Here is a 23,474-nt window from a genome sequence, read left to right as displayed (position 1 = left end):
CAGGTTTCAAATGATTACACTGAGTTATACTGAAGATATATCCTTATGTTTGTCCATAATGTAATGACTTTTGCAGACCTCCCAACATCCTTCACCAAAGAATTACACAGTGTAGAGGCTGAAGAGGGAGATTCAGCCTCTCTGTGCTGTGAGCTGTCTAAACCTGGAGTCCCGGTGCAATGGAAGAAAAACAAGCTGCCACTGCGAGCCAGCAGAAAGCATGAGGTAAAACAAGATGGCTGTCTCCTCCGGCTGCACATCAAGGAGCTCAAACTCGAAGACAGCGGCTGCTACACATGTCAAGCAGGAAGTGCAGAGACCACTGCAACTGTGACTGTGAAAGGTGTGTGCATGTGGTTCAATATGCATAGAAATGTTTAGTATATCAAGATCTCTGACAGAGTTATAAGTTATACTATCTCAGATTTTTAAATACTTAAATCTGATTGTGTCATCTGTCTGAAGTAATTTATAGCACATATAGTATAAAGTTAAATCAAACCATGAAAAGTAAGACCAAAACTATTTTTTGGTCTGCTCTCTCTCACCAACATAGAGCTTGCTCCATTTTTCAACAAAGAATTACAAAGTGTGGAGGCTGAAGAAGGAGGCACAAGTTCCCTGAGCTGCGAACTGTCTAAGCCTGGAGTGTCAGTGCAGTGGAAGAAGAACGAGCTGCCACTGAGAGCAAGCAGAAAATACGAGGTGAAGCAGAATGGCTGCCTCCAACAGCTCCACATCAAGGAGCTCAAACCTGAGGACAGTGGCAGCTACACATGTCGAGCAGGAAGTGCAGAGACCACTGCAACTATAACTGTGAAAGGTGTGTGTTTGGCTATGAGCAATTCAGTATGGATGCAGAGTGTTGGCACTGTATGCATTTAACAACACAAGTTAAGTCTTGATGATTGTCTAAAGTTTCTGGTATCTACAGAGCTGCTATTTTTACAACCCCAACAACTGATATTGTAAGTTTGCATATTAGTCTTGATACTGTGTCCATCATCAATCACCATTTGGTCTCCTTTGGTTTTAGCCTTTATCCATTATACTTTTTTAAGTTTTTTGCTTCTTTACTCATATCCCCAGAGCTACCAACATTTTTCAACAAGGACTTAGAAAGTGTAGAGGCTGAAGAGGGAGGTACAGTCTCCTTGTTCTGTGAAATATCTAAGCCTGGTGTGACTATACAATGGAAGAAGAACAAGCTGCTATTGAGAGCAAACAGGAAGTACGAGATGAAGCAGGATGGCTGTTTGCTCCAGCTGCATATTAAGGAACTCAAACCTGAGGACAGTGGCAGCTATACATGTCAAGCAGGAAGTGCAGAGACCACTGCAACTGTGACTGTGAAAGGTTTGTCAGTCTTTGTACCTAAATGGCAAAGTAACAGCAATAACATTAGTTTATTAAATATATCATAAGTCACTTGTCTACATTTGTCCCAATTTTTTGCCTAGCACAACAACTCGTTCCTCCGAAGGCAGAGCCGCCAGAAATATTTCCTCGGACAAAGGACATTGTTTCCAGAACGGTGTCTATTTCACAGAACAAAAGGCCCAACTTACCAGACACCGAGCCTGTTCCTCCAGAACCAAAAAAGAGGACTAAAAGAAAAGCATCTATTACAAATTCAGAGAAAGAGGAACCTTTGTTTGCCCTTAAACAGTCTATGCCAATTGAGACTAACAAAGACCAAAAGGACATCCAGCCTGTAATGACTGATGAGAAAGACTCTGATGTTGCACAAAATGTAATTCAACTGGAAAGGCATAAAGAAAACGACAACAGTGAGGCATGCAAGAAAACTGATAAGCCAGTGATGTTAATCAAAAAATATGATAGGATTGATTGGACGTTAGAAAGACCAGATAGACCTTTAGAAGCAGAAAGTAAAGTTTTAATGGAGACAAGAGAATCAGGAGGGCATTTGGAGGAATTAGATAAAGCTAACTTAAAAATAAGTCAGTCAGAAAGGATAATGGATGACAGTGTGGTTGAAGAAAAGAAACAGTCAATAATATGTGTGGAAAAGGAACCTGAGGTTGAACCCAGCTCACAAGAATGCAAAAGGTCTTCCGAGAAAACAAGTGAAGTTGAGAAGAAGGTGAAACCTCCAGCAGCAGTCTTCTGGAAGAACAGTACAGATGAACAACAGCCTGTGAAACCCCTAGAAAGGTTTATTGGAAAAGAAACTGTAATTGAAGAAGACTTAAAACCTGTGGAAAAAGAAGATGCTGTAGACAAGGCAGAAAAAGACAGCTTAAAACCACCAGTAAGATCTAAAGGAAGGTCAGCAGGGGAAAAAGTACCACTAAAACATGTTTCTAAGGAAACCGAGGAGACCTTTCCCCAATTAAAGGCTTCAGGAAATAATTCTGAAGAAGACAGACAAAAAGACCATGTGAAACAGCAAGTGTCCAGAGAGGCCGAAAGAGAAAAGATGCAACTACAAGAACGAGTGCCTTCTATAACTGACTTGGACAAACAGTCGGTAGTGCAGCCAGAAAAACCTTTAGAAAAAGAGGTAGGATTTGTCCCTCTAAAACCACCTGTGAGGACAAAGAGTAAACCAAAGAGTGGACTGGAAAATCAATTATCAAAGGAGGCTGAGACAGGTCAAGATGAACAAAGACTGACAACGGTTACGGTCAAAACAGTGACTGATCTGCCACAAAAACTGCCTTTAATGCCAGTGGAAAAGGAAGCTAATGAGAAATTAGTATTTCAGAAGACAGTATCAGTAACACCAGACGCTGAAATAAGTGAGAGAGTAAAGCAGTCTGGGAAAACCACAGAGAAAATAGCCCAACAGCTGATCAAACAGGAAGTAAAACCTACGAGAGAGGAGCCTGAAGGGGCCAAAAAACAGGCAGTCGAAGTAGTGAAAAGGGAGGAAAAACAACAAGCAGTGAAGATGACAGAAGACGTTCCCCTTCTCTATATTTCTGAAGATGAAACCTTCTCAGAGGCTTTAACTGAAATACCAGTGAACCACAGCCACAGAAATATCCAGCCTGTTGACTGTTTGGCTCAGGGGTCAACCCAACCCTCCACCCTTCCTCTCCAGAAGATTCAACCGTCTGAGGATGCTCCACCTGACATTGAAATCAGCACTGAAGATGAAGCTCACATGCAAGAGGCTGCAGTCAAGACACAGGCTGCCATCAAAGGCTACAAAGAAATGCGACCAGTCTTTAAGGAGGTGTTTAAGAACCAGAACGCAGATCTTCACGGTACAGTCACTCTAGTTTGTGTTGTAGAAGGAAAACCCAGCGCAGTGCGCTGGCTGAAAAACGGCCAACTCGTCGCTAATGACAAGCGATGCCGTACTGAGACTACGGAGGATGGGGTATGCACACTGGTGATAAAAAACTTGACCACCAGTGACAGTGGAATTTACACCTGTGAGGTAGTGAATATGTTTGGTGTGACATCCTACAATGGAAACATAACAGTAGTAAAACCTCAGCAGCCTGCGCCGATAAACCAGAGGCCTGTACATCCGCCCCTTGCTGCCATAACTCCTCTTCAACTTGCCAAACCGAACCTTGAAAGCCAGGCTGATTCACAGGCTCAGAATTTGCCTCAGACTCAAACTCAGGTCCCTTCTTTAGGTACAAATGGTGCAAACTATGTAGAAAGTGTGAGCATCTCTCTGTGGGAGGCCTACAACCTGACAGAGCAAGATACGTCAGTGAACCTACAAGAGAGAAGGGGATCTTCACTCATTGCTGCCAGCTCTAGTGAGTTATGCATTTATATCCCATGTGTAACGACAATAAGTATGGATTTCCTACATTATATTGCTCATGGTGTTCTGCTTTCAACAGTGTCCAGTCCCTCTGATTACGAGACAGCTCCTGATGTGATGGAGCATATGGAGACAAGTCCAGCTGTATCAAGGTTGGAGTGAAAAACAAAGGATTTGTTTTGTTCTTTGAATTTCATTGCTAATTCTGTCTTTGTGCTCATAAAGATTTCTAAAATATTAAATATTGTCACAGGGAAATACCAAAACCAGTGGACCAACTACCTAAAGGGGGCAATAAAGAAGAGATAGTTGCTCCACAACCTCCTAAGAAACTATTGAGTGTCAAAGGTAGTGTGTTTTTTTGTTTTGTTTTGTTTTGCTGTATGTGTTGTCTCTAGTTTCAGATGTACTAGAGTCATCTTTTCTCTTATTTTTAGGGACTCATGACGGTGGGATGCGGACACCATCTCCAAAGCATCGTGCCCACACACCCTTAACAAGTACTGTCTCTGGATCAGAGTCAGAAGGGGAAGAAGACAGGCGAGAGGTACTTTTAGTACTGCTCTACTACTAGTAGTACTTTACTTTTAGTTTTACTCTGTAAACAGCTTGGAAAAGAAATGCACTGTATTTCATTGAATAAACTTTAAATTCCACATTGTAATGTACAGAATTTGCTCTTCTGTTCCCCCAGACATTCGAAATCTACGTGGCTCGAGCCGACTGCAGTCCTATCAGTGGAAATAAGGACAGTTTTATTCTGAAGGAAGGACAGTTTGTAGAGGTCCTGGACTGTGTTCACCCTGACAGATGGCTGGTGAGGACCAAACCCACCAAAACCAATCCTGCTCGTCAGGGGTGGGTGTGTCCAGCGTACCTGGAAAAGAAGAGAAAGGTAGGATGTTGAAATATCTGCGATGGTGTTTTAAAATGCTGTACTCATAAATGGTGGGGTCAAAAGAGATATTTATTTAATCAGTATAAATTTAAATAATAAGCACATTACTGTCTTCTTTAACAGGAGACCTTCCCACCATTGAGAACACCTCATGAGGATCTTGATGGAATTGGGTCTACAGGGGAAGAGTACAGGAGAGCAATGAGGTGGGTTATTGTCTTCCATCCCTCCACACTTTAGATTTCTGTCATATAAATGTCAAATTGTATTTTTTATTACTGACTTATTTGTTACACATATATTTAATGGTTATGGAGAATGAACTGTTGATTCTCATACCTTCCTAATGAAACTCACACTTTTTTTAGCCAACTGGTCCAAGGCCTGATTGATGGAGAAGAGGAGTTTGTAAAGGAGATGAAGATGTTCACCTCTCATCAGCTAAATTATCTGGACTCTAGTTGCCACGTCCCCATTAACATCCTCAACCAGAAGGAGATCATTTTCAGGAATATCAAGGACATCGTATTTCTGCATGAGAGGTACAACAATGCATGCACACATAATATACAGTTAAGTATTGTTCTTGTGCTACAAATAACTATGTTTATTATTTTTCATCTGCGCAGGTCCATTCTTCCTGGTCTGAGAGCCTGTGCCACAGACGATGATGTGGCCATGCACTTGATCAAACACATCGAAGACTTTGAGAAGTATCTTCACTACATGGTTGGACAAGCACAAGCAGAGGCCTGCGTCACTGACAAGGCCACTCAACAGTATTTCGAGGTCTTTGCATTTTAATATAAATATTTAACATTAATAAATTAAGAATAGTAATTATGCTGCTCTTTACTTCTCAGGAGTTAACAGAGTCTGGTGACCCTTCTGCTGTCATGGATGTCCTTACCTTCCTCCAGCGACCTGTGGAGAGAATTCAAACCTATCAAGCTTTACTGAAGGTCAGCATTAAAGTTAGATTTTTACCTGCATGCAGACATGTATCTTTATCTTGTAACTCTTATATAGAAATGTAGTAGATAAATGAATATTTGCTTGTTCTGCAGTCGCAATTTGTAGTATCACAATATAGTTGACAGAAAGTTTGTCAGCAAAATCCCTGGGATGGAAGTAAATATTTTATTGACAGGAGTTAATCAAGAACAAAGCCAGAAGTGGCCAGAACTGCTGTCTCCTAGAGGATGCCTTCTCCATTGTGTCTTGTCTACCCTGGAGGTCTGACAACCTGCACCAGTCGTCCCTCATCGAGAACTACCCAGCTCCTCTAACCGCCCTGGGCGAGCCTGTGCGGCAGGTAACTCAATATGAACACCCTGAGTCACATTATTATTCTGTCTGGTGCTAAAGTGTCTTCTTTCCTCCAGGGAGTCTTCACAGTGTGGGAGGAGTCTCCAGAAATTAAAACACCCTCTAGAGGGCATCAGAGACAAGTCTTTCTCTTCAAGGAATGTATAGTGCTGTGCAAACTGAAAAGAGACACCAGCATGAACAGTGACACCTTCACCTTCAAGAACAAAATGAAAGTAAGATCAGGTCTCCTGTTTTCTTACTTCTTTATATATATATATATATATATATATATATATATATATATATATATATATATATATATATATATATATATATTAAAGTATATATATATAGCAAGAGCAATACAAAAAAAAAGAAATGTCACAGTTGCCCACAAAAGGCTAACAATTAGTATAATGTACTCTCAGCTGAATGATGTGGAACTAAAGGAGACCGTTGGTGGAGATGAAAAGTCCTGGGCGTTGTGGCATGAGCACAGGGGGTCATTGCGGAGGTACATACTGCAGAGCCGCTCCACCCTGGTTAAACTTTCCTGGCTCAAGGACCTAAAGGAGCTACAGCAACGCTCTGGCCTCCCTACTAACAGTAAGTTATTCTGAATTGCGTGTGTTGTTGTTTTCTTCAGAGTTGTTGTTCAGAGAGGCATTTTATGGCAAGACCATCGCCCAATGCTTGTGCGTGGGATTTCTGTATTTGTGTGTCTCAACAGGCCCACCGGTGTTTAAATCATTGCTGTCTGACACCACAACAAAGACAGGACAAACAATCAAACTGACCTGTAAGGTCACAGGATCACCGAAACCAGTCATCACCTGGCTCAAAGGTCAGAGGACTCATTGTGTTTTTTCACCTTAGTTTGAAACAGTAAGTGTTGCTGAGCATGTGTGATCTAAAACAATAGTCATGGTTTGTAGTTAGAACCCGATGTCTACTTCTTAGATGGCCTTCCTTTAGAGGATGACCCGCGTCACATCATCACAGCAGACCAGTCCGGTACCTGCAGTCTCATCCTGGACTGCCTCACCGCAGAGGACTCTGGACAGTATATATGCTACGCCACCAGCTCCATGGGCAGAGCTGGTACTCTGGCAAAGGTTGTGGTCGAGGGTGAGTCTGCCCCTGAGCATCAAGTACTAACTTATTCTAGTACTGTTACCATTGTGACTGCGGCTGCATCACCTACAGTTGTTACTGCTTCTACTAGCACTGCTACCATGGTTTTAAATACAGTATTACTGCTGCTTACTAGCAATAGTTTTATCAGTACATCCAGTCACTATTACCACTGTTACTACTGTTGCAGTGGTTAAACATTAACTTCTGTCACTGCTTCCTCTTTAAGATCTTCCAGTACTCTTATATCTACTACTATTATTACTGATATTTCCACTATTACTGTATTAGTATCTACTGTAATGTTGTCTAATTCTAAAAACACAAATTAGATCTCTCTGTATTTCTTCTCTATAGCTCCTCCCCGATTTGTGAGACGACTGGAGAGTGCCTGTCTGATAGAAGGAGAGGATTTCCAGTTTACCTGCTCCACACTCACTACTCCTTTACCACGTGTCAGGTACGGCAAAAGGAGAAGCTGCCATGTAACCACAGTAGCTGCTCTATGAGTCCTTGGACACTGTGTGTGTCATATGTATTCATCTTTGGCAGGTGGTTGAAAGACAGCAGAGAGCTGAATGATCCTCACAAATACTTAATTCTGAATGATGTTCGAAGTGGAATCTTGTGTCTGACGGTCATCGGTGCGACAGAGGCAGATATCGGACAGTACGAGTGTGAGGTATGAAAACTCACATTGATAAAATCTAAAGATATCAGAGATCTTACTTTTAAATACAGTAGATCAAATTCCTTTTAGCTTCGAAATGAGTTTGGCTGTGTGAAGTGCAAAGCAGGACTGTGCCCCGCCTATGTGTTACCGATCGAAATCGAGAATGACCAACCACAGGATTTACCCCCCAAAGGTAGGTATGGCACAGTGACTCCAGGTAAATATTCTCCACACAGGATGGAAGCCCATGACAGATTTTTCTATGGACTCCCCACACTGTCACTTGTTCAGTCGTATTTGAGAAGGGATGAAGCACATACCATTGTTTCACATCTGAGCCTGTCACTGTTTTTTGCATCACACCGTGTGACACCTCTTCACTTTACAACAACAAACCATGTGAACAAATTACATCAATTTCCACTTTCAACCACTACCATTCATCCATTCTATCAGGTCAACACCATTTTAAGATTTTACTCACGTTTTCCTTTTTTCCTATTTTAGACACACTTACACCTCAAGTAGTTCCAACTAGCATACCAATTGTCACTAGATCCCTAACAGTTATGGCATATGACGCAGCTTTTAGATGAAACGAAGAGGAAATTTATCATATAAGAATGAAAAAAGGAACAGCAGCTCCCATCTGCACAGTACAGCAATTGTGAATTCAGCTATTAACTATATTAAATTGTGGAACATAAATAATGTATTTCTCCTTTCTCGTTTTGGATTACTATCATAACTTCAAACCACTAATTGGAGTTAAGTAAAGCATGAAGCAGCATGTGAAGAGTAATATGAACACTATGTATGTGTCTGCCGAATGCAGATGCTAGTGGTTAACCACTACAATGACCTTTGCCACAATATACCCTACTTAAAAATATCCATCCCTGACCTGATGGCTACAAATTAATGATTCTGAGTTGCTGAGTGCACAAGTAAGTCATTTAAAGAAAAAACTACAATAACTATTTGCTGAATCTAAACAAGTGTCTAATGCCATAACATATTGGGATCTAGAGGCTACCATTCAACATCGCCAACATACTGTACTTCCCAGCATCCTTACTTATGTAAAGACATTGATACATGTATTTTATGGAATGTTTTTGTGTTTTCCATCACATTACCACTTTACACAAAAAGCATGGATTGAAACAGACTTGATCATTTTCCCCTGTTAGACTCATGGTATCATCTAAAAGTCAACCCAATCTCTCAAGTCCCATAGACAATAGCAGAAATGTAATTATAGAGATAGCGAGTAGCTCTGTTGTAGTCCTATATGATGTAATGTGCCAGTGTCTATTAAATTACTGTTACTATTACATATGATCTACAATAAAAGTGGTAGAATAGAATAGAATTTAATAGAATTCAGGCAAATTGAATGGAGTTATGAGATGTTTTAAGTTTGGCATATGTTACTTATATCTCACTCATTCAATTATTTTTCCTAGCTTTCAACAGTTTGTCCTTCCATTGCCAATAACCTACATGTTTTTTCCATCTTCCCTCTACTAGTCCAATAGCAGGAGGTTCCTCACATGGACTGTTCCATGTAAGTCATCACTGTCATGATAACAAATAACCACTCAACATTCCCCTTTCTCCTCTCAAAGCATGCCCAGCTAACTCTTCACTCCTACGAACACAAGATGGTCATGTGCTGGGCAGGTGTCCCCCTTACGCCTATGCAGGAATGGGCATGTGCACATGTCCTCCTGATGTGGTGAGGTAGTGAGGTTAAACCCACGAGTACTGAGGTAAGAAATGCAATATTACTTTTCCCAGACTGAAAGGTAATGTACTTTTTAAATATTATTCACAGTAAACGTTAAGATTAACATCAAATTCCTTTAAGTATAGTTTAAAATACACATTTATATTATTCATTCAATTCAATAATGCTTATCCTAAATTCTGGCTAAGCAGTGTTTTGATTTACATAGATGCTGACTCAGAGGACTGGTCCACTGCCTTTGTGAAGAACTGGTTACAGACTGATTTCAGCCCGACCTCTGTTGCCAAGATGCTTTTTCCTCCTGGACACACTCAACAGTAAGTTTTGTATAATTTTATACTTTGAAGTTTGTTAATGTTTAGTAGTCAAAGTAGTTTGTCAATATATCGATATATATTTTCACATTATTATAATTTGTCTGTGGTATGTTTTATCTTGATTTTGTCTCCAGAGCTGAGTGTGGTGCTGAAGAGGTGGCTCCTGTCTCTTCATATGTGGATCAGACAGCACAGCAGCCTCCATGTTACTTGGAGGACGAGGAGGAGGAGATTTTCCTCTCCGAACCAATGCAAGAAATCACAGATGGTATTCTTGTCTCTTAAACATACAACTATGAATATTATCAAACACTGTATAAGTAAAAGTGTTTTAATTTCCTTTTTAGCTCCTCCATCCATCCAAGTACCTACTGAGGACCTTTGTGTAGAGCCTGGCCAGTCAGCTACATTTACTGCAATCATCACAGGAAGACCTACTCCAAAGATACAGTGGTACAAGGTAGGAGTTCAGTGATTAGGTGAATATAATAAATAGGTAAATAGGCCCAAATATAGTCAGTTAATAGACACATTATTCCCACTCTTTTTACTTGCAACATAACAAGGTTCTAAGAGGTCATCATAGTGTTTTCAAGGTCACAATAGAAAATGTTTGCCCAAAGTTTACTGGTAAGAGGCTCTGTTAACAACCCCTGAGAAAATGCTGCTCCTTTCCTGTGTTTGAAGGATGGAGAGGAGCTTGCAGCCAATGAGAATGTGGAGATAGTACAGCATGGAGCTCGATGCTTAGTGACCGTAGTGTGTCCTGAGGGTGAAGACAGTGGCATATACACCTGCTTTGCCTACAATGACTCAGGCCATGCCTCGTGCCAGTCTCAGCTTACAGTGGAAGAAGGTGAGACAACAGAAAACCTGTCTAACTGAAAACCTTACCAAGGTTTAGTGGTCAAGGCATATTTATATAAAGAGGGTATAAATGATGTATCGTGGTTTCTCTGTAGGTCCACTGGAGTGTCATGAGAGAGAAATGGAGCTGGGGAAGAGAAGGAAGTTATTCTCTGTTTATGATGTTCATGAGGAAATTGGAAGGTGAAAATGAATTATACTGACATTGTCCAAGCTCCTGGGATCTCTGGTAAGATTTGAAATGAGCGCCACAATCTTGCTGTGTTTTAGGGGGACCTTTGGTGTAGTGAAGCGTGTAGTTCACAGAAGGACAGGTGAAGTCTTTGCTGCCAAGTTATTGCCTCTGCGGAGCAGCACTCGGACTAGGGCCTTCCAGGAGAGAGACTTGCTCTCTCGTCTGGCTCATCCCAGAGTGGCCTGTTTGCTGGACTTCTTTTGCACCAGACGCACATTAGTCCTGATCACGGAAATGTATCCTCCTTGTTAAATGTTTCAGTGTAATTGTCATATTTGTTTAGTTTAGTTTGTTAATTTGTGTTCAGTTTAGAGTCCTTTAACATGATTTTTCTGTAGCTGCTGCTCTCATGGACTTCTGGACCATTTGCTACTGAGAGGATCAGTCTCAGAGAAAGAGGTACAAACCTTTAGTGTATTCCCTACAACATTTTCCTAACAAATGTTATGTAGGGCTCTTGTCTAATATCGAACTTTTTTCAGGTTCAGTCATACATTCAGCAAATCCTTGAAGGAGTTGGTCACATTCACAGCATGAACATCTTGCATTTGGACTTAAAAGTAAGATTTATAGTCGATTTATAGTCGAGTCAACATGGTACTGTTGTACTAAATTGTACCATGTACTATGTCTTAACCCCATTTTTATTTATACTCTTTTCAGCCTGAAAATATACTAATGGTGTATCCACCAAGAGATGAGATCAAGATCTGTGATTTTGGCTTCTGCCAAGAAATAGACACATCCAGACACCAGTATAGTATGTATGGCACACCAGAGTTCATTGCACCAGAGATAGTTCACCAAGAGCCGGTCACTGTGGCCACTGATATTTGGTGAGTAATCGCATTAACTGAACATGCCATCATATACACAGATGTATGCAAATGTCAATTTTTTATAATGTGTGAAAATCTGTTATTTTCAGTGAATTCAGTTTGCTGTAGACTGGCCGCTACAGTATTGCTAGCAGATTAAGAAAATGAATCAGTATACAGCTGCCAAATACAGAACAAAATAACGTATTACAATGATATCTTATACTCTCTCTGTCAGGGCTGTGGGTGTTATGGCCTATCTGTGGTATGTATCACAATGTATTTACACTTTTGGTATCGCTGCACATGTTGTTGTGCATTTGACTCCGGATTTTCTAACACTTTTGTCTTTATCTGGAAAGTCTTGTGAGCCAGTGCCCTTTTGTGGGTGAGACAGACCGTGCAACACTATTGAGAGTTGGGGACGGGACTCTGGACTGGGGTGCCCCTGATGTCACAAACAGGAGCCCTGAAGCCCAGAACTTTCTTCATATGGTCCTTCAGCCAGATCCAGAGTAGGGAACCTAATTTATTATTGCTTACACTGTGAATTCATTAAATCAAATATATAAACCAAAAATATTCCAAAAATACAAAATGAAAACAAATGTCAATTTAATTAAGTTAAAAATGTTCATAATCTACTATGTATTCTTGTTAAAGCTGCATTTAATTTTAATTAAATGCAATTAACTTTGATCCCAAAAAATAAAAGTTTTATAGGTTTCTGTATAGAAGTACATTGTGCCCATAACTCTGTGGCTTTACTAGCACCTTATTCACATCACAGGTAGATGTCAGGCCAGTTGGCGTTAAAAGCAAATTTTATCTGAACTCAGTGTTTTGTTTTCACATAACCCTTATTTTATATCATTTTTATGTGCATAGAAAACGGCCATCTGCTTTTGAGTGCTTAGGCCACGAGTGGTTTCAGGTAAGAGGAAACGCAACAGGAACAGGAATAGTCTGACGTGTTCAGTGCACTAAACTACTTATACTTTGTATCTGCATTCAGGATGAACATGCAGGAGAAGATACTGATGAAATTAACACAAAGAATCTGAAAGCGTTCCTCTCAAAAAGAAAGTGGCAGGTGAGTTTCTTCTCTTGTGCGTCACGTCATTCATTGAAACCTCAGAATCTGGGGTAAAGGTACACACTGCACGCTCTTACAAACTGTTTTCTTATAATGTTGATTTTGGAGTTTACTGTACTTGCGTGAGTTGAATTCACAGTTAGCCCACTATCCCCTCAGCGATCCTTGACTTGCATTGGGTCAGTTCTCACATTGAGGCCGATCCCTGAGCTGCTGGATGCTCCTCTCAGAGAGACCGCAGTGACAGTGACCCGTGAGCCACAGGAACACAGCAGCACCTCTCTCAGTAGTGGCTCCTCATCTGAATACGATGAAGCAGACTCCTGGGACTTTTTCCGTCACTGTAGCCCGACTGAGGAGGAGGAAGAAACAGAGGAGGAATATGATCCTCAAATGGAGAGAGCACAGATCCCTGAGCCTTTTCCTAAACACCAACTAGATGCAGAAGAAGAAGATGTAACTGTGGAGGAAGGGGAGGATGGGGAGATGGTAGGAAGGAGGAGTGCATTAGAACGCAGTATGAGCAGACAGTCAGTTGCATCATCAGATGTGTCATGCCAACAAACACCTCAGAGAGAGCGTAGGTTCAGTAAAGACAGTACTCAATCCCTCTGCCTGTCTGATGGGGACGAGGGTTCAGGCAGCGATAGCAGTCGTATCCCTCGGGGCAGTGTCATCCGAAGCACTTTCTACAGCACCTCTCATCAGCTTTCACCAATGTCAGCAAGACATATGTCTTTACGGGACAAATTCCAGGCTAAAAAGCAGGAAAGAGGCCGCAAACCACTCAGGAGAAGCTTCTCAGGACGTCTCAATGAGCCTCTTATTGAATATGTGGAGGATGAGACAGAAACCAACCGTAGTCAGAGACGGGGGTCTACCCAGTCCACAAGGCATAAGTCCTGCTCGTTTGACAATGGAGGTAGCCCCACCCACACCAATGCACCACCTCATAGAAGGAGCAGGTCGCTTGATGGGTATTCTTGTCGATCTTCCAGCTCCCCTAAGCGCACAATGCCAGGTGAAGAAGGTGGCTCTCAAAGTATGAAGGAAGATTTCACAGATGACGAAGTGATCGGGAGAACCTCACTGGCTATCTCAAGTCAATCCACAAGAACAAAAGGCTCTGTAGCTCCAACACAGGGGTCTTTTGTGCTCAGGGGTACATCTGTTCCCTCCAATTTTGTTGCTGGAGAAAGAATGAGCGCCAGGCTGGGTCAGGAGCAAACAGAGGGAGATACCTTTTCCGGTTCTCAGGGGTCTTTGGCTGAGTCTTACATTTTAGAGCATGGGGGCTCTGAATCTTCAAGTAGACTCGGCTCCTATGAGGAGCTGAGTCATGGTTACCTCAGAGGAAGATACAGATCAGGAGAGAGTGAAAGTTATGATGACCAGGGGGAACCTCTAATTTCACCATCCCCTTCGTCTTTCCAAGAAGTTAAACCCAGAAGCTCTTTTCCCCAGGTTCCACCACGAAACCGCACTCGCTCTAATCCCAACTTATCTACAGACAGCAGAGGTCCCCCAAGGATCCCACTTAGTCCGAGCCCTAGTCCCAGCCTCTCTTCCCTCCAGACTCCAGAAAGGCCTTCCAGAGCCAGGGACAAGAAGCAAAAGGACGGCCTCCAGAGGCATGCATCAGCTCCAGCCCTGGAAATCCAACCACGCACAGGCAAATCACCCAAGCTGGGACTGCTGAAGATCTTCCGCAGGCAGTCCTGGACTGGTCATTCGTACTCACAGCTGGACAACAGAGAGTTAGGACCCACACTAGGAGAGATCATGAAGCCTGATACACCCACCATGTCCCTGAGGAAGAAAATGAGAGCCTCAGCCTCCAGCCTCACCAAGCTGTTCTCCAGGTCTTCTAGTAAAGAGGATGTGAGTAAAGGTGAGTTATAAGTAGTTGTCCCCTTTTTATCATCAAAACATTATCTTTATTTTGATTTCACTGATCCCTCCTTGGTTACAGTTGTAAATTTATAGACTTCATTTGTCTTTTGATCCAATTAAAAGCTCTCTTTCTTCCCTTTTGTGTTATTTGTCCCCCCTGACAGGCCCGATAGTAAAGGGATCAGCTCCTGTCCCACCTGAAAGGGAGCGCAGCACTGGTCTTGAGAGTCCAAAAAAGAAGACCTCCAAACTCTTGCCTTCTTTCAAAATACCTGTATTCAAAAAGACTAAAGGTAGTGAATCAGTGACAGTAAAGTATTTTCAGTCTTAGATGGTCTGACGTGCTGTCATCCATACATCATTTTGTTAAAAGCCTGGTTGTGTTTGTTTGTTCTACTCCGTAATTTCTAGATCTTCCAGTCCGTCCTAGCAAAGCTGATGTGTTTCAGTTGGATGGGGGTGGAGTTCTGCTGGTTTGGAGGCCAATTCAGTCTAATGACCCCATCACCTACTGTGTTCAGTACTGTTCAGACGGTGGGTTCACAGATGTGGTACAGGACATCAGTGCAGAAATTAAACTGGTGGTTTGTTGTTCTGCTTCCCTGTTAACGCTGTGTACCTTTTACTTTCAAATTCTATTTCCTCTTGTAAAATCATCAAATCTCTTCAGGAGGGGAGTGGACAGTGCTGTCAGAGGAGGTGACAGATAGCTGTTACGAGGTGAGGGACTTACCAAGAGGAGCATCTTATGTGTTCAGGGTGGGCTGCATCACCAAGACAGGAACAGGACCTTTCAGTGATGCTTCAGCACCTGTTGTCATGGCTACTCACCCCGAAGGCAGGAAAAATGACTCTTTAACACATTGTTGCATGTTTGCTGTTGTTAATGTGCTATTTTATTCATTTTGTGACTTTTCATATGTTCATTATTCAGTGACATTATAGAAGGACTTTGTTTCACAGGGGATTTACATCCATATTTTCATCATCCACAACATGGAAAGTAACAGCGTCTCATTTTTTGTTCTGTAGAGACTCACATTCCTCTCATTCGGACTGAGGCCTTGGGGTCAAAGGTCCCCGCAACAGAACAACAAATAACACATAAGAACTTCAGCTTCCTTTATGAGATCAACAGGTGGGATTTTTAATTAAAGCTGCAAACAAGCCAAGAGCTGTAGTTACCGTCTAGGCTGGGAGAGTCAGGGACCAGTTCCACCAATCATAACGCCCTTTTTGTGTATCATCTTATTCTACGCTTCTCTATCAGGGGTCGTTTCAGCGTCATAAACCTGTGCAGGGATGTTGAGACCAGCCAAGTGTTTGCTGCCAAGATCACCCCATACAAGGCAGAGCAGAGACAGCTGGTGTTGAGAGAGTACCAGCTGCTGAAGAGGCTTCATCATCCCCACCTGGTTCAGCTGCACACCACATTCATCACCTCCTGCTACATGGTGCTAGTGGAGGAGCTCTGTCCTGGCAAGGAGCTGCTCCACAGTCTGGCTGCAAGGTAAAGGAATGCTTGAGAAACATAAACCAAAATTGCACATTTATACGCCTGAGTATTGATATTATTTTCTTATCTAATTGAATATTTTGGCGTACTTCAGGGATTATTTTGAGAAAACTACTCGATGTAAAGTACATTAGTGGACAGTACTGTATATAGAAATCTATTGCAGAGGAGGGAGTCAATCCAAATATAACTAAACATGTGAGTATCTGTCTTTTCAGAGATCTATATGCAGAGACTCATGTTGCAGAGCTCCTGGTTCAGATTCTTGGAGCAGTCGACTACCTTCACAGCCGTCGCGTTATCCACCTAGACCTCAAGTCTGACAACATGTTGGTGGATGATTGTAACCACCTTAAGATTGTAGACTTTGGCTCAGCTCAGTCCTTCACACCTGGACAGCCCCTCAACATCGAGCACATCCAGGGCCTGTCGGAAAGCAAAGGTACTGATGTACTAATGTTTCATTTTCAAAAGGCAAACTAAACATTTTTCAGCATGTTCTGTCGTAGATTTTTCTAGTGCACTAACCTTCGATTGTCGTGACTTTCAGCAGACTCCTGCAGCAAAGGTGCATATTCTTTAAGGAATGGCGGACTGATGGATAGAAATAACCAGCCTAGCTTCTTCCACATCAGCTGATCCTAGCATTCATACTGTATCCTAACAAACATGTCAACACATTTTCTTTTCATTTTAATATCAGTTTCTGCCGATGAATCCTAATAAACAAAATTCAGCATGAGAGTGACTTTCCAGTAACAACACTTTACAAACAGTATCCCATGTCTGTCTGTTTTGTCAGTTTATATTATCCTTCCTAAAGCTCCGGAAATCCTCGAGGGTCACGGGGTTGGGCCTGAAACTGATGTTTGGGCTATTGGAGTTCTGTCTTTCATCATGTAAGCAGAGATACAGTTACACACACTAAATGTTTAACTTTTATAAAAATAGTCAGCTTTTCTAATGAAGATCTTACCATCTAAATATTACATGCAGAATAAGATATTGATGACGTGATAAAGGTGGCTCCCATTCTTAAAAAATAGTTACAAAAGCATAAAAAAATCATCAATAATATTATTTTGTAGTTATTTTTTATAAAATATTGGGTTGGAATCATTCAAATGATACTGATAAAGTTGTCTAAATGTTCTTTATACTGTATGTATATTTCCTTTCGTCACTAGGTTGAGTGCTGACAGCCCGTTTCATGCAGAGCTCAGCCGGGAACAAGACAGAAACATCAAGAAGGGGAAGATTCAGTTTGGACGGTGTTACCCTGGTCTGTCAGAAGGAGCCTTAAACTTCATGAAGAGCACCCTAAATAATAAATCTTGGTGAGTGTATCTGTTAAAATATTTTACGTAAAAAATAAATTGCAATATGTACATAATTCAAGTAACATATTGCACATGCCAAAGCAGACTCTGCTATAAAGTGCTGTGACTGTGGCTTTAAGTTCTTAATGGATGAAAAACATAATTTGGAGACAGTTGGTCTCTGTCATTATCAACTGTCCAGTGCGTCTTTGGTTCGGGTATTTTAAAGAACAGCAACACAGAAAACAACAAGTCTGTAATATGATAAACATGGTAAAATAATAAAGTTTGATTTGATAGGGGGAGGCCCACTGCAACTGAGGGTCTTCAGAACCCATGGCTGAGGGCCCATCGCACCCCGCACAAAGCCCGGCACTCCAAAGTGTGTTTCTCCACGGACAAGCTTAAAGCCTATCTGAAGCAGAAGGAGGAGAAACGAGATCAGGTCCGCACCAAGCTTCGAGGTCCCTTCTTCCAGTCATAGCACCTTAGCATGCTTATCTTTCACTAGCAGTTTTCTTCTGAACACTCTGCAGCTTTATAACCAGCTCATTTAATTTTAGCTGATTGTTTGCCAAGGTCGGGTAAGATTGTCTCTCCTTGTCCTCTGATGATGGAAACATGAATCGTCTTAATAAGTTGTCAAAATGTGCTCATATTAGTTAGTCAGTTAGTACTTTTTGTTTGCTTTAGTTTACTCTAAGTGGAAACAGGTTTAGGCTAAGTAACAAGTTGTTGCATGAGTTGTAAAGTTACTAAGTTTACTCCTCAGTGTGAGTTTGGCCTTAAGGTTCTGTGCTGCTGTGTTTCATACAAAAAGCCGTGATAAACAGTATTTTATTTAAAACATTTTCTGGCTTAAGAGTGAAATGTATAAATGGGAAATTGATTTTATTTGACTTTTTGTTGGATGCTTCTTCGTTTCATATTAGTAATATAATGGGTTTACCACCCAACTGAATGAGTTAATGAATAAAATGAAGAAATGGCTCAAAACTGGTCGTTCAACACCACATCTTTATTCTCAGATGTATCAAACACACAAATATAGATGTAAATATTTGTAAGTGTAATTCTGTATATGCAGTGACTAAAAAAACTTATTTCATGTCAACTTTAAATAACGAATTTGAGCCCATTGTTTAATGACATTTATGTAATTATAAATAATTACTGATTAGTAAGAGTAACTATGATTTATTTCTGCTATATCAGATTTGCAGTGTGTATACCAGGTAGTAAGTGGGGATGTGTACTGCACACTTTTAGGTAGACCAGTGCTAAACTCGGATTTATCTTTGCATGCTGCTGAACCAGCTGGCAGAAACACATGGGTCATGATTTTTTTACATAGATATCAACCATAACTGCACTACCTCTAAGACAAAGCCCCATTCTCTTAGTTGAGAAAACAGTCCTCTTCATCATCTGAACATCACTGAGCTTATTCAGTAACAGATAACCTTTCCTCAGATGCTGTTTTCAGCCAGTGAAGATGTGAACATGCAGAACCATTGTTTCTGTTTCCTACTTATGATTTGGCTTCTTGCACTTTTTTGATTTCCTGTAAAAGGAGAGATGAGTTAATAATTTTTACTTTTAATTTTGGCCTCTTTCAAGAGAAGGAACACAAATGACACCAATGTATTTTCTACTGACTTCATTGAGAATCTCTTTCAGCTCTTCGTAGGCCCTTTCTACGTCCTCATTGATGATGACGACATCAAACAATCCAGGCTCCTTACCTGGAAATAAGAATTTAAAGCTGCAATGATTGTTTTTACATCATGTTTTGGCAGAACTGCAAAGAAACTTACTGAGCTCCAAATCAATGCGTGCTGCTTCAAGACGTTTCTGTAAACTCTCCTCTGTCTCTGTCTGCCTGTCCCTCAGGCGTGTTTCCTGTGAGAGATCATAGAACGAGACATTATTTTTAGCACAAGAGCTGCTTTGTAAAATAAAACATCAGTCAAGATTTTTACAGTTCATTGATTTGTTTAAATTAGTCAGAGTTTTACCAGGATCTCCATGGATGGAGGCTGGATGGAGATGTAGATGGGGTTCAGGTCTGTCTCTTTAATCCTCTTCACCCCCTGGATGTCCACATCTAAGATGCAGATTAAGTTCTTTGCCTGCACATCTTCTATCGCCGCTTTACTGTAGAACCAGTGCATTGTTATAGCATGAAAGTGCACAAAGCTATTTATTTAACCACCTCCCGACATTTATCGAATGTGTAATCACGTAAGTTTGTGCTCACATGTAGTGACTAAGGTAAGAGGATCTCTTCATTGATCCGAGCTGCTCAAACTGCAGTAACTGTGTGTTATCTTCAGAGTAGGACGAAGAGATTAAACGTGACACACTAGGTGCTGAGCTCCAGCTTTGCGTTTTTCTTGATCTAATGTGGGTTAAAGCTCCAACTGTCACCAGACTATTAAATACCCTCTTGATCCTCGTGGCCAAGTCAGAAGGCATTCTCATGTGCAAGACAAAAGTCCAGATTTGTAAAAGATCTGCAGCACTAGTGACGTTTTCTTCTAATATCTGAGCTTTTCTTTAAGATTTTCTTTCTAGGTAGAGTGGAAAAGCTCCTGAATGAGCATAAAATAGAGGAACAGAAAATCCATTATGAAGTGAAATTCCTGCAAGGGTGCAAATATTATTTACCTCGTTCCATACATGTTGCCAGAAAACTCTGCATTCTCAATAAATTCGCCATTGTCCATGCCCTCCTGCATGGCCTCCCTCGTTGTGAAATGGTAGTCTGTAAAGTGCAATATCAGTAATACAATAATGACTGCACAGTTAAAGTAAACATCATGTGAACATCACAGGCAGATTTAAAGTATAGACCATCTCAACCAGCTGCTAATTTTTCAACCATGTTAAAATTACAGAAACAGTGAAGGATGTGTTATCTATACAAAGATTTGTTGCATGATTTTTTTTTCCAAAGATGTCATTAGCTGTCCAAAGCAGATATCTATACTTATAGCTTCACAACATCAAAACGTCTGGGGTATCTAAGACAGAACACTACACACTGCTCCTACCACTGATGGACACTGTAGCTGCAATGTGAAATCTGCTGAGGCTGAAGTAAAGAACTTATGGGAAAGGTTGGATAGAACAGTGAATGTGACATAAATAGAAAACAAGCCAGAATAGTGCATTAAATGTATTTCCATGTAAGATCAAAATCCCATTTTGGCCCAAAGTGAACAAAATCCACTGTTGTGTTACTCAACAAATGATTAAAAAGCCATTTAGCGTCTTGTATTTTTAGTAAAGAGAGAAACAGAAAAAGAATCAGGGCCACAAGTGACCACAATTTTCCTGATACATTAAATTAATGTGACAGCAATGATTGAAAAGGTCGGATCTTGTGTATCCAAAAACAATAAAGAAATATGCACGTGTTGAATCTTTTATCTAATGGTCGTTGCAAATCACCAGTGCTCTATCAGTGGGAAATAGGAGAGTTAAACCTCATGGGACTGGAAATGGGAATCACTACTGAGGCATTACAGGGGGCTATTTTCAAAAGCTTTTTACTCCAAAGTGTTGACTGATCCTGATTCCTTAAAGGACTTAATGTATTTTTGTTTATCACAGTACTAGTGCATGTAAATCCAATGACAGTGTGCCGGGATGATGAAAGTAACCCCCATCTTTCATAAAGCTGTGATCAGGAATCACACTGAGGTCACCTTTATCTGTGGTTTCTGATTCATTTGGACACGAAAATGAGGCTGACAATTCTAAGTCTTCAGAGGATAAGATGTCTGCTACAGGCAGTAAAGTAGCCCCCAGAAGCATAGGGAGCTTGTTCAGCCCTATGGAGAAAGCAAAAGAGGCACAGAAAGATGTTTATCCCTTCATGTCAAGGGAGCTAAACAATGGGGACATAACCATTTGTGCAGTTCACTTGGGAGTAAGAAGTGTTCTGGGCATTTTTTTTATTTATTTTTTGTTGAGCAGACAGGTAGGGGAGGCTGGGAAATGTGGTACAGCAAAAAGAAGAGAAGTGTATTGTCAAGTTTACTAGTTTAAAATGTACTTTTTAACACGTCTGTAGATTCAAATCCATCGCTGCTGCCTGGTCACTCACAGTGTGAAGCCGCTAAAAGCATCAACCCCCCTCCCCCACTAAACTAACACTAGAAGCTGTCACCAACAAGTCTGTTTTGGATTAGAGCTACTGTACCTTTGCCGTCTTCCTCTCCTGGTCGGGGGTTCCTCGTTGTGTCTGCAAGGAGATGTTTTCAACATTAAAACCCAGCCAGGAATAGTGTAATAAATCATTTTTTATTTAGACAGAATATTGTGATGCTGTAAAAACCTCAGCTGCATCATTGCAAGATTTACTGAATTAGCACCGGTCTACTTTCCAATGCAGCATTAGATTCTGTAACTCCTGCTTCCACCTCAGACAGGATGTCGCAGTCAAAGCCAATCAACAGTTGGCACGCAAACGTACGTGACACGCTGAATCCAAAGACGCCTTCATAATCCTTCATCAGTTTTTTCATCAGTGTGCTCTTCCCTACTCCAGAGGGGCCACTCAGTACCACGGGCCTCGGTCCTGACATCGTTCTGGGACAGATGGACGAGGACAATGTGAGCTCAGGTTTGTGCCAGAAGCAGATTAAGAATCAGATGTTTTGTGCCAGAGGAAATTCAGTATTCGAGGTGTGGCAGCCGTTTCTAGATCAGCAGAGAGAACATTATTTTATTCACACTATAAATGACTAATTCTGAGATCTTTGATCAAAGCACCATTTGTTCCAAGTATCTCATGTTGCTAAATTCCCTTTCTTCCTATACATTTGAACTGCAGTGCTGTATAAGCCCTCATGTTAGCTGCTCTAAGATTCTGTAAGTCTAATCCTTTGATCCAAGCTTCTCTTGACCACCACACTGTCCTGAGGACACATCCCCAACGTGCACACGGAAGGGTTAAAAGCATCCCCTCACCACTAGTAATTACCTGACACTTGGAAATTCAGCATCCTCGCTTCTTAATTGAAATATTAAAACATGTCCACGTCCTAATTGCTGACTCGTTAGACGGCCAGAGGCCCTGAGGTTAATGCTAAGAACGCCTGGTAATGAAGTCACGGCAGGTCAGTCAGCAGGATTAATTGGATCTGGGCCAGGAGACACAAAAGGTCTAGAACAGGTTTACCTGACAGAGGATGTTTCAGGGACAACGTTGAACCAGTTCATTTACAATCCCCATTAACACAAATACAAATAACACAGTAACACAGGACAAGTATTCAAGTATAAGTTAAGCATTTACACTTTCTGCTACTTGAACTTTATCTCACATGCATTCGTCTGACAGCTTTAGTTACTAACTTCCTGCGCTGTTACAATATAACAGCGATCACCCAACATAAACACAGCCCCTGACGGTTTAAACGTTGTTATGAGGTCAGCGTGCTATGATGTCACAACACTGTCATATGGCCTGCAATAAACATTTCCCATGCTGACCCGACACATTAAAAGTACCTGGTGATTTTAATGTTGTACCTGATTAGCATTTCAAACTATCAAGAATTTGCTCCCATGCAAAATAAAGCTCCACTGTCCCATAGTTGATCACATGTTAATGCATCAGCGACAATAACATCTAATACAGTATATATGGTAACATTATGAAAGGGATTATTTAGTATAAAAAACCTTTATGAGCCCATTTATCTGATTATACTTATTGTTTTCCAATGGAGTACATTTGACGGAGTGGTATTTCTACTTTTACTCTACTGAAGAATTTGAGTATCATTGCTGTTGAACGACAGGTGAAGAGACATGACATCTATTTTAATATTCCCTGTGTCTCAACCTTTTAAATGTCCTAAAACACAGTTTCCTT

The 23,474-nt window shown here is 41.1% G+C and overlaps 2 protein-coding genes across 6 annotated transcripts in view; one reads left to right on the top strand and one right to left on the bottom strand.

Moving 5' to 3' along the window:
* The window catches only part of obscna (obscurin, cytoskeletal calmodulin and titin-interacting RhoGEF a), a 34,604-nt gene extending 15,985 nt beyond the window's left edge, over nt 1-18,619 (top strand). Inside the window, exons 38-81 of one of the 5 annotated variants that reach the window (XM_026345220.1) lie at nt 77-343; nt 557-823; nt 1,090-1,356; nt 1,461-3,746; nt 3,834-3,906; nt 4,008-4,102; nt 4,192-4,301; nt 4,449-4,649; nt 4,776-4,858; nt 5,021-5,194; nt 5,282-5,441; nt 5,516-5,614; nt 5,803-5,967; nt 6,038-6,196; nt 6,392-6,569; nt 6,694-6,807; nt 6,924-7,091; nt 7,455-7,557; nt 7,650-7,779; nt 7,858-7,963; nt 9,732-9,840; nt 9,975-10,108; nt 10,188-10,300; nt 10,528-10,696; nt 10,803-10,890; nt 10,978-11,178; nt 11,281-11,341; nt 11,425-11,502; nt 11,606-11,778; nt 11,999-12,025; nt 12,123-12,275; nt 12,649-12,694; nt 12,776-12,853; nt 13,016-14,747; nt 14,914-15,042; nt 15,161-15,283; nt 15,420-15,587; nt 15,782-15,887; nt 16,020-16,259; nt 16,484-16,707; nt 16,819-16,833; nt 17,068-17,164; nt 17,453-17,602; nt 17,885-18,619. In XM_026345220.1, the coding sequence (XP_026201005.1) occupies nt 77-343; nt 557-823; nt 1,090-1,356; nt 1,461-3,746; nt 3,834-3,906; nt 4,008-4,102; nt 4,192-4,301; nt 4,449-4,649; nt 4,776-4,858; nt 5,021-5,194; nt 5,282-5,441; nt 5,516-5,614; nt 5,803-5,967; nt 6,038-6,196; nt 6,392-6,569; nt 6,694-6,807; nt 6,924-7,091; nt 7,455-7,557; nt 7,650-7,779; nt 7,858-7,963; nt 9,732-9,840; nt 9,975-10,108; nt 10,188-10,300; nt 10,528-10,696; nt 10,803-10,890; nt 10,978-11,178; nt 11,281-11,341; nt 11,425-11,502; nt 11,606-11,778; nt 11,999-12,025; nt 12,123-12,275; nt 12,649-12,694; nt 12,776-12,853; nt 13,016-14,747; nt 14,914-15,042; nt 15,161-15,283; nt 15,420-15,587; nt 15,782-15,887; nt 16,020-16,259; nt 16,484-16,707; nt 16,819-16,833; nt 17,068-17,164; nt 17,453-17,602; nt 17,885-18,068 (9,803 nt within the window). In that variant the 3' untranslated portion in view covers nt 18,069-18,619. Of the gene's footprint in view, nt 1-76; nt 344-556; nt 824-1,089; nt 1,357-1,460; nt 3,747-3,833; nt 3,907-4,007; nt 4,103-4,191; nt 4,302-4,448; nt 4,650-4,775; nt 4,859-5,020; nt 5,195-5,281; nt 5,442-5,515; nt 5,615-5,802; nt 5,968-6,037; nt 6,197-6,391; nt 6,570-6,693; nt 6,808-6,923; nt 7,092-7,454; nt 7,558-7,649; nt 7,780-7,857; nt 7,964-9,731; nt 9,841-9,974; nt 10,109-10,187; nt 10,301-10,527; nt 10,697-10,802; nt 10,891-10,977; nt 11,179-11,280; nt 11,342-11,424; nt 11,503-11,605; nt 11,779-11,998; nt 12,026-12,122; nt 12,276-12,648; nt 12,695-12,775; nt 12,854-13,015; nt 14,748-14,913; nt 15,043-15,160; nt 15,284-15,419; nt 15,588-15,781; nt 15,888-16,019; nt 16,260-16,483; nt 16,708-16,815; nt 16,834-17,067; nt 17,165-17,452; nt 17,603-17,884 lie in introns of all 5 variants that reach the window. The other 4 variants (XM_026345219.1, XM_026345224.1, XM_026345223.1 and 1 more) reach the window with 4 other exon arrangements.
* Nucleotides 18,620-19,115: 496 nt separating this feature from the next.
* Nucleotides 19,116-22,445, bottom strand: guk1b (guanylate kinase 1b). Its single transcript, XM_026345301.1, has 8 exons — nt 22,423-22,445; nt 22,068-22,183; nt 21,795-21,836; nt 20,255-20,351; nt 19,603-19,741; nt 19,402-19,486; nt 19,244-19,329; nt 19,116-19,148 (listed from the first exon to the last, which is right to left on the bottom strand). Exons 1-8 carry the CDS (start codon nt 22,443-22,445, stop codon nt 19,116-19,118), a joined length of 621 nt encoding a protein of 206 aa, XP_026201086.1.
* Between the last annotated feature and the right edge of the window lie 1,029 nt (nt 22,446-23,474).

The sequence above is a fragment of the Anabas testudineus genome, chromosome 4 (genome assembly GCF_900324465.2).
Source record: "Anabas testudineus chromosome 4, fAnaTes1.2, whole genome shotgun sequence".
Lineage (NCBI taxonomy): Eukaryota > Metazoa > Chordata > Actinopteri > Anabantiformes > Anabantidae > Anabas > Anabas testudineus.
Note: the sequence above shows the minus strand (reverse complement) of the source record. Positions and strands in the feature narration are given on the sequence as shown.